Source organism: Patagioenas fasciata, chromosome 34, assembly GCF_037038585.1.
Source record: "Patagioenas fasciata isolate bPatFas1 chromosome 34, bPatFas1.hap1, whole genome shotgun sequence".
Classification (NCBI taxonomy): domain Eukaryota; kingdom Metazoa; phylum Chordata; class Aves; order Columbiformes; family Columbidae; genus Patagioenas; species Patagioenas fasciata.
In genome coordinates, this window is record NC_092553.1 from 2,802,824 (window position 1) to 2,819,940 (window position 17,117).

General features: G+C 50.7%; 1 protein-coding gene across 2 annotated transcripts; it reads left to right on the forward strand.

Moving 5' to 3' along the window:
- Positions 1-1,968: 1,968 nt before the first annotated feature.
- On the forward strand, positions 1,969-15,627 carry LOC139826087 (zinc finger protein 692-like). Of its 2 annotated transcripts, XR_011736153.1 has the most exons (13): positions 1,969-2,098; positions 2,685-2,845; positions 3,010-3,035; positions 4,708-5,043; positions 5,224-5,260; positions 5,375-5,521; positions 7,030-7,197; positions 7,356-7,418; positions 9,288-9,366; positions 9,459-9,573; positions 11,167-11,266; positions 13,924-14,852; positions 15,392-15,627. XR_011736153.1 is itself a non-coding variant. In XM_071801032.1 (12 exons), the coding sequence occupies exons 1-12, from the start codon at positions 2,075-2,077 to the stop codon at positions 14,117-14,119; spliced, it is 1,452 nt and encodes a 483-aa protein (XP_071657133.1). In that variant the 5' UTR covers positions 1,969-2,074; the 3' UTR covers positions 14,120-15,627. The 2 variants fall into 2 exon arrangements, 1 of the variants encoding a protein (XP_071657133.1); XM_071801032.1 differs by having other exon boundaries at positions 13,924-15,627.
- The last annotated feature ends 1,490 nt before the right edge of the window (positions 15,628-17,117 follow it).

Sequence of the window (17,117 nt, forward strand, 5' to 3'; positions counted from 1 at the left end):
GCGGTTGACAGCGGAGCGAGGAGGAGCGGAGCGGAGCAGCCCAGGCGTGGCGGCCCCGGCCATGCCCCGCGGCGGGGGCGTTTCACCGCCGGCCGCTTCGACGGCGCTGGTAGCGCTGCCGCAGAAGCGCGGTCGGTCCTCGCTTTCCCAGCTTATTCTCCGCGCTGTCGCTGCGTGCACAGCGCGCAAAGGAGCCTCGTTGGTTTACATCAAGAAATCGCTCGCCAGTGAGGGGTACGACGTGGCGCGCAACAGCGGCCGCTTGAAGGCGGCGGTCGGCGCTTTGCTCAGCAAAGGGCTCCTCCGGCGGGTGACGGGCAGCGGCGTCGCCGGGTCGTTCCGCCTCGGTAAGGAGCGAGTGGAGGAAGCCGGGCGGCGCGGGAGGGCGGCCGGGGAACAGCGGCAGCGCCCCGCCGGGAAGAAGAAGGGGCCGAGGCGCGCTGTGAAAGCAGCTGCGCAGCGGTTGAAGAAGCCGAGGAGACGGGGGGGGAAAGCGGCGGTGGGCGCGGAGAAGGCCGGGGGTCCGGCGGCGGACGGCGGGTCCTAGCACGGTGGATGGAGCGGTGAAGCTTGAACCCAAAGGCTCTTTTAAGAGCCACCGGAGGGGGGTCAGCAGAGGAGCTGATCACGGGGAGGGGTTTAAAGAGCTGCGACGAGGGTGGCTGCTGTGTTGTGTTGGACGATGCGCCGAGGGGAGGGCGGAGCGGCCTTAAAGCTGCGCCGGGGAGGGGTGGGAGGTGCCGGGCGGCACCAGGGGGGATGCGCCGGGGGATGAGGGAGGGGAGGCGGCAGGAGCTGCGCCGAGGGGCCGCGGGAGAAGCGGTGATAGGGGCTGGAGCGAGGGGTGAATAAAGCGCCGAAAACACCGGGGTGGGCGCGCCTTGTCACTGAAAGAGCTGCGCCGAGGGACGGGTGATGTGGTAATAGAGGGGGGGAATAAAATTAATATAAAAAGTGATTAAAAACGGCACCGGGGGGGGGTCGCGCCCGATCACCGAAGGAGCTGCACGGAGGGAGGGGTGAGGTGGTAAGAGAGGGGTTTAATAAACTTAATTAAAAAGGAACGAAAACGGCACCGGGGGGGTCGCGCCCAATCACCAAAAGAGCTGCACCGAGGGACAAGGGGGCGCGACCCGGGGGTAACGCGGCGAGAGGGTTTGGCCGCGCGGGTTCTCAATCAGGTCCGCTCTCCCGGGGAGGGGGCGTGGCGCGGGGTGCGGCGGCCAATCAGGTTCTTCCTTAAGGAGGGGGGGGCGCTGTGGTTTGCGCGGGTGAGGGAGGCGTGGAGGGACGTAAGTGAATAAAAAGAGAATGAAGGGATTAATTATAATTAATAATTAATGTGCCCCGGGGTTGCTGCGCAAACCGGGTGGGAAACGGGGAAAAAAGTACAAATCACAAAACCAAATGAAAGGCTGAAAAAGGCAAAAATAATAAAAACGAAGCAAAAAAGCGAGGGTGCAAGCGTTAAAAATCTAAACAACCCCTAAAAAATCGTAATTAAACATTAAAAATCAAAACTAAGGTTTAAAATATTAAAAGGTTTAAAATAAACTCTAAATGTAAAGCGAATATAGGAATTAATATAAGTAGAAAACCAAGTAATATAGAACCTACAGAAATAAAACCAAACCCACAAAAAATAAGATTAAATTTATTAAAAAAAGGTAAAAATTAAAATATACATTAAAAATAAAAAGGGAAATAAACGCCAAATATTAAAACCAAAAGCACGAGTGTGGTTTTTCTGTTGGAGTCGGGTTCTGTTGTTCCTGGGTCTCGAACTCGGGTCTGCCCGCCCCCCCCCCCCCCCCCCCCCGCTGATAGCGCGGGAAACGCCGCAAGCGCCCAGGCGGGAACATTTTCCCGCCAAAAGACCCAAATTAGGGAACTCGCGGGACACAACTCCCGCCACTCCCCGCGCCAAGCCCGCTTTTTTTTGGGGGCGGGGCGTTCTGAGCATGCGCGTAGCGAGGAGTGGGCGGGGCCTCCGCCATCTTGTCCCGCTGCCTGAGCGGAGGCGCTTTCGGCTCTTAAAAGGGGCACGGCCGCTGGTGGGGCCCATCGACCGGCCATGGAGAGCAGCCCGGCCGAGCAGGTGGGGGGGTGGGCGGCAGCGCTGGGGACACCCCGGGGGTGGCGGGTGGGGGCTTCGGGCTTTTCCTTTCCCGCTGGGTTTCGCTTCCTGGCCGCAGCGGCCGTTTTAAGGCCCCGCCGGCGGGATCGGGCCCGCGGTGGTGATGGGAGGTGGCGGGGAGGGGGGGTGAGGGGCCTCGCGGGAGAAATGGCGGGAGGTTTGAAGGAGGGGGCGGGGCTTAGGGGAGGGGCGGGGTTTCTGCTGGCGGGAAGGGGCAGCGTGTCACTTTCCCAATGTCCCCTCCCTCCCCCCCTCCACCCCCCCTCCCCCCCATAACCTGGGCCATCCTTATGTCCCCAGGTGTCACCCCCACTTTCCGTGGACCTCAGCCTGTCCCCATGTCCCCTCCTGACCCTGTTTCAGACCCCCCAATGTCCCCAACAGCCCCCCCATATCCATGTCCCCACATCCCCCATATTCCCAATGTCCCCCCATCCCCACCTGACCCTCCCCTAGACCCCCCCCCCAATGTCCCCCTATACGTCCTTGTCCCCCCATATTCCCAGTCTATCCTGCTCATCCCCCATCTGTCCCCCTTTGTCCCCAGGTCCCCCCCGAGCTCTCTCGCCGCCAGCGCCGCCGCGAACTGGACGCTCGGCGCAGCCGATGCCGCATCCGCCTGGGGGGGCACCTGGAGCGCTGGTGCCGCCTCAAGGACCAATTGGGCTTCACCCTCCACTCCCAGTTGGCCCAGTTCCTGCTCGACAGGTCCGTGAACCCTAAAATGCCCAAAAACCCCCTTAAATTTCCCTTCAAAGTTCCTTGAGCCCCCCCAAAAACCTTAAAAACTCCTTCAAACCCATGAGATCCCCCCCAAACCCCTTTAAACCCCCAAACCAGTAAACCCAGTTTAATTCTCTGCTTTCCCACAGGTTCAGCTCCTCGGCCGGGCCCTTGGGTACGTGTCCCCCAAACCCCACATTTTGGGGCTAAAACGAGCGGTTTTGGGCAAAAGATCCCAGAGCAACCCAAAAAACGTGAAGCACAATGGGGGGGAATGGTGGGAATTTGGGGAATATTGGAAATTTGGAGGGGAAATTTGATATTTGAGGGAGATCATTGGCATTTTGGGGGAGGTTTTGAGCTGCTTTGAGCAACTTTCTCACCCACAAATTGAAATTTAGAGCTGCTTTTCACCCCAAAATTGAATTTTTGAGCTGGTTTTCACCCCAAAATTCAGATTTTAAAAGCGGTTTTTGCCCCAAAGGTCAAAATTTGGAGGTGGTTTCCACCCAAAATTCCCAATTTTGAGGTGTTTATCACCCCCAAATTCCAATTTTGCTCTGGTTTTGTGCCTCGAATTTCACCTTTTTCACCCTAAATTTCAATTTTCCTCCAAAAATTTTATATTTTCTCTTAAAACTTTGAATTTTTGCAGAAACTTTGAATTTTCATGGAGATTTTGAAAGTTCATTCAAATTTTGAGGTTTTGCTAAAATTTTGGATTTTCCCTAGAATTTGAAATTTCCCCCTAAAATTTTAAATTCCCACTAAAATTTCAAATTTTATTCTAAATTTTTAAATTTCCCCTAGAATTTGAAATTCCCCTAAAATTTGAAATTTTCCCTAGAATTTGAAATTTCCACGGAAATTTCAAATTTTATCCTAAATTTCTGCATTTCTCCCAAATTTTCAAATTTCCACTAAAATTTCAAATTTTCACTAAAATATCAAATTTCACTAAAATTTCAAATTTTATCCCAAAATTTCAAATTTCCCCTAGAATTTAAAATTTCCCCTAAAATTTGAGATTTCCACTCAAATTTCATATTTTCTCCTAAATTTCTGTATTTCTCTCAAAATTTCAAATTTCCCCCAAATTTCAGATTTTCACTGAAATTTCAAGTTTTGTCCTAAAATTTTGAATTTCCCCAACATTTCAAACCTCCACTAAAATTCCAAATTTGCCCCCAAATTAAAATTTTACCCCAAATTTCAGATTTCCCCCTAAAATTTCAGATTTCCCCTAAAATTTCAGATTTCCCCTAAAATTTTAAATTTCCCCAGAAATTTCAATTTTTCCCCAAAAATTTCAAATTTCACCTCAAAATTTCAAATTTAAAATTCCAAGTTTTCTCCTAAAATTTTGGATTTCTCCAACATTTCAAATCTCCACTAAAATTCCAAATTTCCCCCAAATTCAAATTTCTCCCTGAAATTTCAAATGTTCACTAAAATTTCAAATTTTCTCCTAAAATTTTGTATTTTCTGCTAAAATTTTGAATTTTCCCAATGTTTCAAATCCTCACTAAAATTCCAAATTCCCCCCAAATTCGAATTTTACCCCAAATTTCAAATTTCCCCTTAAAATTTCAGATTTCCCCCAAAATTTCAAATCCCCCCAAAATTTCAAATCCCCCCAAAATTTCAAATTCCCCCAAAATTTCAAATTTCCCCCAAATCTCAAATTCCTCAAAAACCCCTCAAATTTCCCACAGAATTCCAATTTCTCCCCCAAATTTCAACTTTTCTTCCAAATTTCCCCCCAAAATTTCAAATTTCCCCCAAAATTTCCAATCTTTGCTCAAATTTGCCCCAATTTCGCTGTTTCCCACCGCTCTGTGTTGCAGCCGCGCTGTCCCCAGGCTCCCTCCAGCGCCTGGTGGCCCTGTCCCACGGCCACGGCCGCTCCTGTGGCTTCGTCCCCGCCGTCCGCACCCCCCAGGGGTCCCCGGACTCCCTGGGCTCACTGGAATGGGCCTGTGTGGCCGGGCACAGCTTCTCCTGGCGCCTCGCTGACGTCACCAATGACATCACCAATGACATCACCAATGACATCACCGCTGACGTCACCACCTGCCAGCGCCCCGAGGACCCCAGGGGGCGCTCGCTGCGCTCGGCCGCCCAATCAAACACAGGGGACGAACCACAAGACGGGGACAACAGCAACAACGCCGACGCCACCGGTGAGCGCTTTTCACCCCAAAATTCCAACTTTGGGCCTGGTTTTCACCCCCAAATTTCAAGTTTTGGAGGTGGCTTGGCCCGTGTCACCGTCTCCCCCAGTCCTGGGGTCCCCCCAGCCCCGCTGACCCCGTTTTGGGGTCTCATTGGGTGGTTGAACCAACCCCCTCGTGTCCCCCCAGGTCCCCCGGAGCCGCCGCGGCCGGATGGGGATGGGAGGTGAGTTGGTGGCACCTGATTCTCCAAGAGGTTCCGTTGGGTCCTCACGGGGTTAACGAGGAGCTCCCGTAATTAACGAGTGGGTTCCCATAATGAATGGGTGGGTTCCTGCAGTGCGGAGGGGGCGGAGCCTCACGAGGATGGTGACGTTGGCGATGACGTCGGTGATGACGTCATTGATGACGTCAATAATGATGTCAACGATGACCTCGCCTACGCCGATGACCCGCGGGATGAGAACTACCAGCCGTCCATTGGCAGGTGAGGTCCGGCCGCGGCCAATCGGTGTCTTGCTGTGGTCAAGCACGGCCAATCGCCTTCAGCCGTGGCCAGTTGTGGCCAACCAATGGCCAAGCACATTAACCAGTGTCCTACCATGGCCTATCATGGCCAACCAAGACCAACCATGGCCAACCAATGGCCTAACATGGCCAACCCTGGCCAACCAATGGCCAACCATGGCCAACCAATGTCCTACCATGGCCAGCCATGGCCAACCACGTTAACCAATGGCCAACCAATGGCCAACCATGGCCAACCAATGGCCAACCGTGGCCAACCAATGGCCTAGCATGGCCAACCAAAGCCAGCCAAGGCCTACCATGGCCAACCAGTGGCCAACTAATGTCCTACCATGGCCAACCAATGGCCTACAATTGTCCTACCTTGGCCAGCCAGTGGCCAACCAGTGGCCAGCCATGGCCAACCACATTAACCAATGGCCAACCAAGGCCAACCGTGGCCAACCAATGGCCTAGCATGGCCAACCAAAGCCAGCCAAGGCCTACCGTGGCCAACCAGTGGCCAACTAATGTCCTACCATGGCCGACCAATGGCCTACAATTGTCCTACCTTGGCCAACCAGTGGCCAACCAGTGGCCTACCATGGCCAACCACGTTAACCAATGGCCAACCAAGGCCAACCGCGGCCAACCAATGGCCTAGCATGGCCAACCAAAGCCAACCAAGGCCTACCATGGCCAACCAGTGGCCAAATAATGTCCTACCATGGCCAACCAATGGCCTACGATTGTCCAACCCTGGCCAGCCATGGCCAACCACGTTAACCAATGGCCAACCAAGGCCAACCATGGCCAACCACGTTAACCAATGGCCAACCAAGGCCAACCGTGGCCAACCAATGGCCTAGCATGGCCAACCAAAGCCAGCCAAGGCCTACCATGGCCAACCAGTGGCCAACTAATGTCCTACCATGGCCAACCAATGGCCTACGATTGTCCAACCCTGGCCAGCCATGGCCAACCACGTTAACCAATGGCCAACCAAGGCCAGCCGTGGCCAACCACGTTAACCAATGGCCAACCAAGGCCAACCGTGGCCAACCAATGGCCTAGCATGGCCAACCAAAGCCAGCCAAGGCCTACCATGGCCAACCAGTGGCCAACTAATGTCCTACCATGGCCAACCAATGGCCTACAATTGTCCTACCCTGGCCAACCCTGGCCGGCCATGGCCAACCATGGCCAACCAGAGGCCAACCAGAGGCCAACCATGGCCAACCAATGGCCAACCAATGTCCTACCAAGGCCTACCATGGCCAACCAAGGCCTACCATGGCCATCCAATGACCTACCATGGCCAACCATGGCCAACCACGTTAACCAATGGCCAACCACGACCAACCAGTGGCCAACCAAGGCCAACCAAGGCCAACCAAGGCCAACCAATGTCCTACCACGGCCAACCAACGTCCTACATTGTCCTATCACGTCCCACCACGTCCAATCATCTCGCGCCTCCTCCCGCAGCGACTCGCAGCCCAAACGCCGACAAAACCAACCAAGAACCCGCAAGAAACCCGTCAAGGAGGAGCCGCCGGTTGAGCCCGGCCTAAGCGAGCCCAGCCTAAGCAAGCCCAGCCTAAGCGAGCCCAGCTTAAGCGAGCCCGGCCCAGAGGAGAAGCTCGGACGCCTCGGGTGAGTCACGCTGGGGACATTGTGGCCAAGAAGCATCAAATCTTAGTCGGGGACAACCCGGTAATGGCCACAAAAAGCTCCGGTTTTGAGGTTGGTGAGGACTCGGCGCTCGGGGACTCAAATTTGCCTCATTTTGGGGGTTTTAACCCCAATTTCAGGTGCAGGCGGCGGGCGCAGGCGGGAGACGAGGACGCGGCGCAGATCGGCACCAAGAGGATCAGGTTAATTGGATTATTTGATTAGCTTCTTATAATTATAAGAGAGGTTTAGGTGAGGTTTAAGTGAGGTTTAGGCGAGTTTTAGGCGAGGTTTAGGTGAGTTTTAAGCGAGGTTTAGGTGAGGTTTAAGCGAGGTTTAGGCGAGGTTTAAGCGAGGTTCAGGCGAGTTTTAGGCGAGGTTTAGGTGAGTTTTAGCTGAGGTTTAGATGAGTTTTAAGCGAGGTTTAGATGAGGTTTAGGCGAGGTTTAGGTGAGTTTTAGGCGAGGTTTAGGTGAGTTTTAAGCAAGGTTTAGGCGAGTTTTAAGCGAGGTTTAGGCGAGTTTTAAGCGAGGTTTAGGCGAGGTTTAAGCGAGGTTTAGGTGAGGTTTAAGCGAGGTTTAGGTGAGTTTTAAGCGAGGTTTAGGCGAGGTTTAAGTGAGGTTTAGGCGAGGTTTAAGTGAGGTTTAGGCGAGGTTTAAGTGAGGTTTAGGCGAGGTTTAAGTGAGGTTTAGGCGAGGTTTAGGTGAGGTTTTAAGCGAGGTTTAGGTGAGTTTTAAGCGAGGTTTAGGTGAGTTTTAGCTGAGGTTTAGATGAGTTTTAAGCGAGGTTTAAGCGAGGTTTAGGCGAGGTTTAGGTGACGTTTAGGTGACGTTTAGGTGAGGTTTAGGTGAGTTTTAAGCGAGGTTTAAGTGAGGTTTGAATGAGTTTTAAGCGAGGTTTAGGTGATTTGTAAGCGAGGTTTAGGTGAGGTTTAAGTGAGTTTTAGGTTAGGTTTAGGTGAGTTTTAAGCGAGGTTTAGGTGAGGTTTAAGCGAGGTTTAGGTGAGTTTTAAGCGAGGTTTAGGTGAGTTTTAAGCGAGGTTTAGGTGAGTTTTAAGCGAGGTTTAGGTGAGGTTTAGGTGAGGTTTAGGCGAGGTTTAAGCGAGGTTTAGGCGAGGTTTAGGCGAGGTTTAGGTGAGGTTTAAGCGAGGTTTAAGTGAGGTTTGAATGAGTTTTAAGCAAGGTTTAGGTGATTTGTAAGCGAGGTTTAGGTGAGGTTTAAGTGAGTTTTAGGTTAGGTTTAGGTGAGTTTTAAGCGAGGTTTAGGTGAGGTTTAAGCGAGGTTTAGGTGAGTTTTAAGCGAGGTTTAGGTGAGTTTTAAGCGAGGTTTAGGTGAGTTTTAGCTGAGGTTTAGGTGAGGTTTAGGTGAGGTTTAAGCAAGGTTTAGGTGAGGTTTAGGTGGGGTTTAGGTGAGGTTTAGGTGAGATTAAATTAAGGTTTAGGTGAGTTTTAAGCGAGGTTTAGGTGAGTTTTAAGTGAGGTTTAGGTGACTTTTAAGTGAGTTTTAAGTGAGGTTTAGGCGAGTCTTAGGTGAGGTTTAGGCGAGTCTTAGGTGAGTTTTAAGCGAGGTTTAGGTGAGTTTTAAGCGAGGTTTAGGTGAGGTTTAAGCGAGGTTTAGGTGAGGTTTAAGCGAGGTTTAAGTGAGGTTTAGGTGAGTTTTAAGTGAGGTTTAGGTGAGTTTTAAATGAGGTTTAGGTGAGGTTTGGGTGAGGTTTAAGCGAGGTTTAAGTGAGGTTTAGGCGAGGTTTAAATGAGGTTTAGGTAAGGTTTAAGTGAGGTTTAAGTGAGTTTTAAGCGAGGTTTAGGTGAGTTTCAAGTGAAGTTTAAGTGATGTTTTGGTGAGGTTTAAGTAAGTGAGGTTTAAATAAGTGAGGTTTAAGTGAGTTTGAAGCAAATTTAGTTTAATAATGTAATGAAATTAATGAGATTTAATCTCCCGGACGGGTTTTAATTTTCTTAAACCCATTTTTTGGGGGGTGGGGAAGAAATGCTGATTTTGTGAGGCAACAAATTGTCAAAAATGGCCTTTTTTTCCCCCAAAAATTGCACATTTCCCCCTATTTTTGCTCACAGGAAGGCGGCGAAACGCGAAATCCTCCTGTGCGACTTCGCCGGCTGCGGCAAAATCTTCTCCAACCGCCAATATCTGAATGTGAGGAATCGGGGGCGAAACGTGGGGGGAAAGGGGGCTTAAAAATACCTATTTTTTCTCAATTTTGCCCCTTTTCTCCCCAAAATGCTCAGCACCACCAGAAATACCAACACGTGCACCAGAAAACCTTCGCCTGCTCCCAACCCGGCTGCGGGAAATCCTTCAACTTCAAGAAGCACCTCAAGGAACACGAGAAACTGCACAGCGGTGAGGTGGCCCCCCCAAAAAGCCAAAATTTGGGGGGAAATTTGCCCCCAAAATTCCAAAAATTTCCAAATTTCCCTCCAAATTTATAAATTTCCCCCCAAATTTTTGAAATTTATAAATTTCCCCCCCAAATATTTGAAATTTATAAATTTCCCCCCAAATTTTTGAAATTTAGATTCCCCTGATTTTTCCCCAAAGTTCACCAAAATCTACGATTTTTCCAAGATGTCACCAAAATTTTTCAATTGTCACCAAAATTTCCAAATTTTCACCAAAATTCTCATTTTTCCACCAAAATTTCACCAAAATTCCCAATTGTCCAAAATTTCACCCAAATTGAGATTTTGCCAAACTTCCAGCAAATTTTTCAGATCTCGCCAAAATTTCTCCAGAAATTGTGAATTTTGTAAAATTTCATCAAAATTGACATTTTGCAAAATTTCACCACGATTTACAAATTTTGCAGATTTTCAGCGAAATTTTCGCATTTTCCCAAATTCCACCAAATTTTCTGATTTTCAAAAATTTCCCGATTTTCCAAAATCTCCAAGTTTTCCAAAATTTCACCAAATTTTCCAATTTTTCCAAATTTCCCCCGAATTCCCCAATTTTCCAAAATTTCCCCAAATTCGCCAAATTTTCCAAAATTCCCCAAAATCCACAATTTTGCCAAATATTTTTAAAACTTTACGAATTTTTGAAAAATTCAGAATTTTCCCAATTTTTTCCAAAATTATTGCAAAATTCAGAATTTTCCCAAATTTTTCCAAAATTCTTCAGAAATTCACAATTTTCCCATTTTTTCAAAGTTTTTCAAAACTTCGCAATTTCCCCAAATTTTTCCAAAATTTTTAAAAAATTCACAATTTCCCCAAATTTTTTGAAAATTTTTCAAAAATTCACGATTTTCCAAAAATTTTTAAATTTTTTTCAAAAATCCACAATTTCCCGTTTTTTTGAAAATTTTCCAAAAATCCACTATTTTCCAAAATTTTCCCAAAATTTAAAAAATTCAAAATTTCCCCAAAATTTTAAAAATATTTTCAAAACTTCACAATTTTCCCAAATTTTTTGAAGATTTTCCAAAACTTCACAATTTTCCAAAATTTTCCCAAAATTTTAAAAATTCAAAATTTCCCCCAAATTTTTAAATTTTTTTCAAGACTTCACAACTTTCCCAAATTTTCCCCAAAATTTCAAAAATCCAAAATTTCCCCAAAATTTTTAAATTTTTTCAAAACTCCACAATTTTCCCAAATTTCCCCCAAATTTTTCAAAAACCCACAATTTTCAAATTTTTTCCAAAGTTTTCAAAACTCCACAATTTTCCCAATTTCCCCAAATGTTTCCAAACTCCACAATTTTCCCAAATTTTCCCAAAATTCCCAATTTCCCTCCCAATTTCCCTTCTCCCCTCCCACCCCCTCCACCAACCTCACTCCCCCCAAAGGCACCAAACCCCCTTGGGCCCAACCAACCCCCGATCCTCAGGGTTCCCCCCATTCCCCCCCATTCCCCCCGTCCCCCCCAGTCCCCCCAGTCCCCCCAGTCCCTCCCCAGTCCCCCGACCCCCATTTTCGGGTTCTTTTCCAGACCAACGCGACTTCATCTGCGAGTTCTGCGCCCGCCCGTTCCGCACCAGCAGCAACCTCCTGATCCACCGGCGCATCCACACCGGGGAGAAACCGCTGCAGTGCGCCCCTTTACACCCCAAATCCCACCCTCTGCCCCCCAAATCCCACCCTCTGCCCCCCAAATCCTCCCCTTTGCCCCCCAAATCCTCCCCTTTGCCCCCCAAATCCCGCCCTTTGCCCCCCAAATCCTCCCCTTTGCCCGCCAAATCCCGCCCTTTGCCCCCCAAATCCTCCCCTTTGCCCCCCAAATCCCGCCCTTTACCCCCCAAATCCCACCCCTTTGCCCCCCAAATCCTCCCCTTTGCCCCCCAAATCCTCCCCTTTGCCCCCCAAATCCTCCCCATGCCCCCCAAATCCCTCCCTTTGCCCCCCAAATCCCCCCCTTTGCCCCCCAAATCCCACCCTTTGCCCCCCAAATCCTCCCCTTTGCCCCCCAAATCCCACCCTTTGCCCCCCAAATCCTCCCCTTTGCCCCCCAAATCCCGCCCTTTGCCCGCCAAATCCTCCCCTTTGCCCCCCAAATCCCGCCCTTTGCCCCCCAAATCCCACCCTTTGCCCCCCAAATCCCACCTTTTGCCCCCCAAATCCTCCCCTTTGCCCCCCAATTCCCACCCTTTGCCCCCCAAATCCTCCCCTTTGCCCCCCAAATCCCACCCTCTGCCCCCCAAATCCCGCCCTTTGCCCCCCAAATCCTCCCCTTTGCCCCCCAAATCCCACCCTTTGCCCCCCAAATCCCGCCCTTTGCCCCCCAAATCCCACCCTTTGCCCCCCAAATCCCACCTTTTGCCCCCCAAATCCTCCCCTTTGCCCCCCAAATCCCGCCCTTTGCCCCCCAAATCCCGCCCTTTGCCCCCCAAATCCCACTCTTTGCCCCCCAAATCCTCCCCTTTGCCCCCCAAATCCCGCCCTTTGCCCCCCAAATCCCACCCTTTGCCCCCCAAATCCCGCCCTTTGCCCCCCAAATCCCACCCTTTGCCCCCCAAATCCTCCCCTTTGCCCCCCAAATCCCACCCTTTGCCCCCCAAATCCCCCCCTTTGCCCCCCAAATCCCGCCCTTTGCCCCCCAAATCCTCCCCTTTGCCCCCAAAATCCTCCCCTTTGCCCCCCCAAATCCCGCCCTTTGCCCCCCAAATCCTCCCCTTTGCCCCCCAAATCCCGCCCTTTGCCTTTTGGGGTCTCTGGACAATTTTGGGGCGTTTTGGGGCCTATTTGGGGGGATTTGGGGCCCTGTTGGGGGAATTTTGGGTGTTTTGGGGGGTTCTTTGTCCATTTTGGGGCCTTTTTGAATGATTTTGGGTGGGTTTGGGGGGTTCTTGGTCCATTTTGGGGCCTTTTTGGGGTAATTTTGGGGCCATTTTGGGGGTTCTTGGGTCTTTTTGGGGAGGTCTCTGGACCATTTTGGGGGATTTTGGGGCCTTTTTGGGGGATTTGGGGTTTTTTTTGGGCCTTCTGGGGAAGTTTCTGGACCGTTTTGGGGGATTTTGGGGCCTTTTTGGGGAGTTTTGAGGCCTTTTGGGGGATTTTGGGGCCTATTTTGGGGGTTTTCTGGGGGATTTTGGGGCCTTTTTGGGGGGATTTGGGGCCCTATTGGGAATTTTGGGCAATTTTTGGGGATTTTGGGGGGGTTCTTTATCCATTTTTGGGCCATTTTGAATGATTTTGGGTGTTTTTGCGGGGGTTCTTGGTCCATTTTGAGGCCTTTTTGAGGGCTTTTGGGGCCTTTTTGGGGCAATTTTTCCCCCCAAATCCCATCCCTAATCCCTTTATTTCACATTTTTTACCTCACACTTTGCTCTTAACCCCTTTATTTCACATTTTTCACCTCAAACCCCATCTTTAATCCCTTTATTTCACATATTTTACCTCACACTTTGCTCTCAATCCCCATCTCCCCCTCAAACCCCATCCCTCATCCCTTCCCATTTTCCCGCCAAAACCCATCCCTACCCCCATTTTCCCCCCCAAACCCCATCCCTACCCCCTTTATATCCCATTTTTCACCTCAAATCCCATCTCTAATCCCTTTATTTCACATTTTTCCTCCTCAAATCCCATCTTTAATCCCTTTATTTCACATATTTTACCTCACACTTTGCTCTCAATCCCCATCTCCCCCTCAAACCCCATCCCTCATCCCTTCCCATTTTCCCGCCAAAACCCATCCCTACCCCCATTTTTCCCCCAAAACCCCATCCCTAATCCCTTTATTTCACATTTTTTACCTCACACTTTGCTCTTAACCCCTTTATTTCACATTTTTCACCTCAAACCCCATCTTTAATCCCTTTATTTCACATATTTTACCTCACACTTTGCTCTCAATCCCCATCTCCCCCTCACACCCCATCCCTCATCCCTTCCCATTTTCCCGCCAAAACCCATCCCTACCCCCATTTTCCCCCCCAAACCCCATCCCAACCCCCTTTATCTCCCATTTCCCCCCAAAACCCCATCCCTACCCCCTTTATTTCGCATTTTCCCTCTCAAATCCCATCTTTAATCCCTTTATTTCACATATTTTACCTCACACTTTGCTCTCAGTCCCCATCTCCCCCTCACACCCCATCCCTCATCCCTTCCCATTTTCCCGCCAAAACCCATCCCTACCCCTATTTTCCCCCCCAAACCCCATCCCAACCCCCTTTATCTCCCATTTTCCCCCCAAACCCCCTCCCTAACCCCTAATTCTCCCCGATTTGGTCTCGTTTCCGGGCAGGTGCGAGGTGTGCGGCTTCACGTGCCGCCAGAAGGCCTCCCTGAACTGGCACATGCGCAAACATGGCGCCGCCGCCTCCTACGCCTTCCCCTGCGACATCTGCGGCAAACGCTTCGAGAAGCGCGACAACGTCACCGCCCACAAGAGCAAGAGCCACCCGGCGGGGACGGACGGACAGACGGACGGCGCCCTCTGAGCCCTTCCCGCCGAAATCCACGGGTTTCCCGCCAAAATCGGCGGGTTTCCCGCCAAAATCGACGGGTTTCCCGCCAGAAATTCCACAGGTTTCCCGCCAAAATCGACGGGTTTCCCGCCAAAATCGACGGGTTTCCTGCCGAAATCCGTGGGTTTCCCGCCAAAATCAACGGGTTTCCCGCCAAAATCCGTGGGTTTCCCACCGAAAATACACGGGTTTCCCGCCAAAATCCGTGGGTTTCCCGCCGAAAATCGACAGGTTTCCTGTTAAAATCCGTGGGTTTCCCGCCAAAAATTCCACTGGTTTCCCGCCAAAAATCGATGGGTTTCCCGCCGAAATCCGTGGGTTTCCTGCCAAAATCCGGGGGGGTTTCCCACCAAAAATTGGTGGGTTTCCCGCCAAAATCAGCGGGTTTCCCACCAAAATCCAGGTGTTTCCCGCCAAAAATCCGCGGGTTTCCCACCAAAAGCCGCAGGTTTCCTGCCAAAAATCCATGGGTTTCCCACCAAAAATCAACAGGTTTCCCGCCAAAAATCAGCGGGTTTCCCACCAAAATCCCCGGGTTTCCCGCCAAAATCAACGGTTTTTCCCACCAAAATCCACGGGTTTCCCACCAAAATCCGCGGGTTTCCCGCCAAAATCCATGTGTTTCCCACCAAAATCAGCAAGATTCCCGCCAAAAATCAACGGGTTTCCCACCAAAAATCGCCGGGTTTCCCGCCAAAATCCATGGGTTTCCCGCCAAAAATCGGTGGGTTTCTCGCCAAAAATCCGCGGGTTTCCCACCAAAAATCCACGGGTTTCCCGCTGAAATCGCCGGGTTTCCTGCCAAAAATCTGCGGGTTTCCCGCCAAAAATCGATGGGTTTCCCACCAAAAATCTGCGGGTTTCCCGCTGAAATCGCCGGGTTTCCCGCCAAAAATTACCGGGTTTCCCCACCAAAATCTGCGGATTTCCCACCAAAATCGCCGGGTTTCCCGCCAAAATCTGGGGATTTCCCGCCAAAAATCGCCGGGTTTCCTGCTGAAATCGGCAGGTTTCCCGCCAAAAATCCGCGGGTTTCCCACCGAAATCAGTGGGTTTCCCACCAAAAATCAACAGGTTTCCCGCCAAAAATCCATGGGTTTCCCCCAAAAATCGCCGGGTTTCCTGCCAAAAATCGGTGGGTTTCCCGCCAAAAATCGACGCGTTTCCCACCGAAATCCACGGGTTTCCCGCCAAAATCCACGGGTTTCCCGCCAAAATCCACGGGTTTCCCGCCCAAAGCCGCAGGTTTCCCGCCAAAATCCGGGGGTTCCCGCCAAAAATGGGTGTTTTCCACACCAAAATCAGCGTCTTCAGCACCAAAATCGGCCGTTTCTGCACCAAAATCAGCATTTTTAGCACCAAAATCAGCGTTTTGAGCACCAAAGTCGGCGTTTTCCACCCTAAAATCGGCCTTTTCGCACCCAAATTTCATTCCAACCTTTAGATGTTATTTTGTTCATTAAATATTATTTTATTTCATTGATGATTATTTAAAAAAAACCCCACTCATCCCATATTTAAAGCCCCCAAATCCCCCCAAAAAAGGCCCAAAAATCCCCCCAAAAAGGCCTCAAAATCCCCCCCAAAAGGACCCAAAAAACCCCGCAAAATGGCCCCAAAATCCCCCCAAAATGGCCCCCAAGCCCCCCAAAAAGGCCCAAAAGAGCCCCCCAAAAAGGCCCAAAAAGCCCCCCAAAACCCCCCAAAAAGGCCCCAAAAAAGGCCCCAAAATCCCACCAAGAAGGCCCCAAAATCCCCCCAAAAAGGCCCCAAAGTCCCCACAAAAAGGCCCAAAAAAACCCCAAAAAGGCCCCAAATCCCCCCAAAAATCCCCAAAATCCCCCAAAAAGGCCCCCAAACCCCCCCAAAAGGCCCAAAACGGCTCCAAAATGGCTCCAAAATCCCCCCAATAGCCCCCAGAAAACCCAAAATTCCCCCGAAAAGGCCCAAGAACCCCACATAAAGGCCCCAAAATCCCCCCAAAAAGGCCTCAAAATCCCCCCCAAAAGGCCCCAAAAAGGACCCAAAAAACCCCGCAAAATGGCCCCAAAATCCCCCCAAAATGGCCCCCAAGCCCCCCAAAAAGGCCCAAAAGAGCCCCCCAAAACCCCCCAAAAAGGCCCCAAAATCCCACGAAGAAGGCCCCAAAATCCCCCCAAAAAGGCCCCAAAGTCCCCACAAAAAGGCCCAAAAAAACCCCAAAAAGGCCCCAAATCCCCCCAAAAATCCCCAAAATCCCCCCAAAAGGCCCCCAAACCCCCCCAAAAGGCCCAAAACGGCTCCAAAATGGCTCCAAAATCCCCCCAATAGCCCCCAGAAAACCCAAAATTCCCCCGAAAAGGCCCAAGAACCCCACATAAAGGCCCCAAAATCCCCCCAAAAAGGCCCCAGAAAGCCCCCAAAAAGGTCCCGAAATCCCCCCAAAAAGCCCAAAATCGCCCCAAAAAGGCCCCCAAAGCCCCCAAAATGGCCCCAAAATCCCCCCCAAATGGCCCCCAAGCCCCCCAAAAAGGCCCCAAACCTCCCAGAAAGGCCCAAGAATCCCCCCAAAAAGGCCCCAAAAATCCCCATAAAGGCCCCAAAGTCCCCCCAAAAAGGCCCCAAAACCCCACAAAAAGGCCCCAAAATCCCCCCAAAAGGCCTCAAACCCCCCCAAAAGGCCCCCAAACCCCCCAAAACGGCCCCAGAAACCCCCAAAAAAGGCCCAAAAAAACCCCAATTCCCCCCAAATCCCCCCCCAAAAACCCAGAAAGCTCCCAAAAAGGGCCCAAAAAAACCCCCCAAAAGGCCCCAAACCCCCCCAAAAAGGCCCCAAAATGGACCAAAACCCCCCCCAAAAGACCCAAAAATCCCAATAGGGCCCAAAATCCCCTCAAAAGGGCCCAAAATCCCTCAAAAATGCCCAAAAAGGCCCCAAAATCCCCCCAAAAAAACCCAGAAAACCCCCAAAATGGCCCCAAAATCCCCTCAA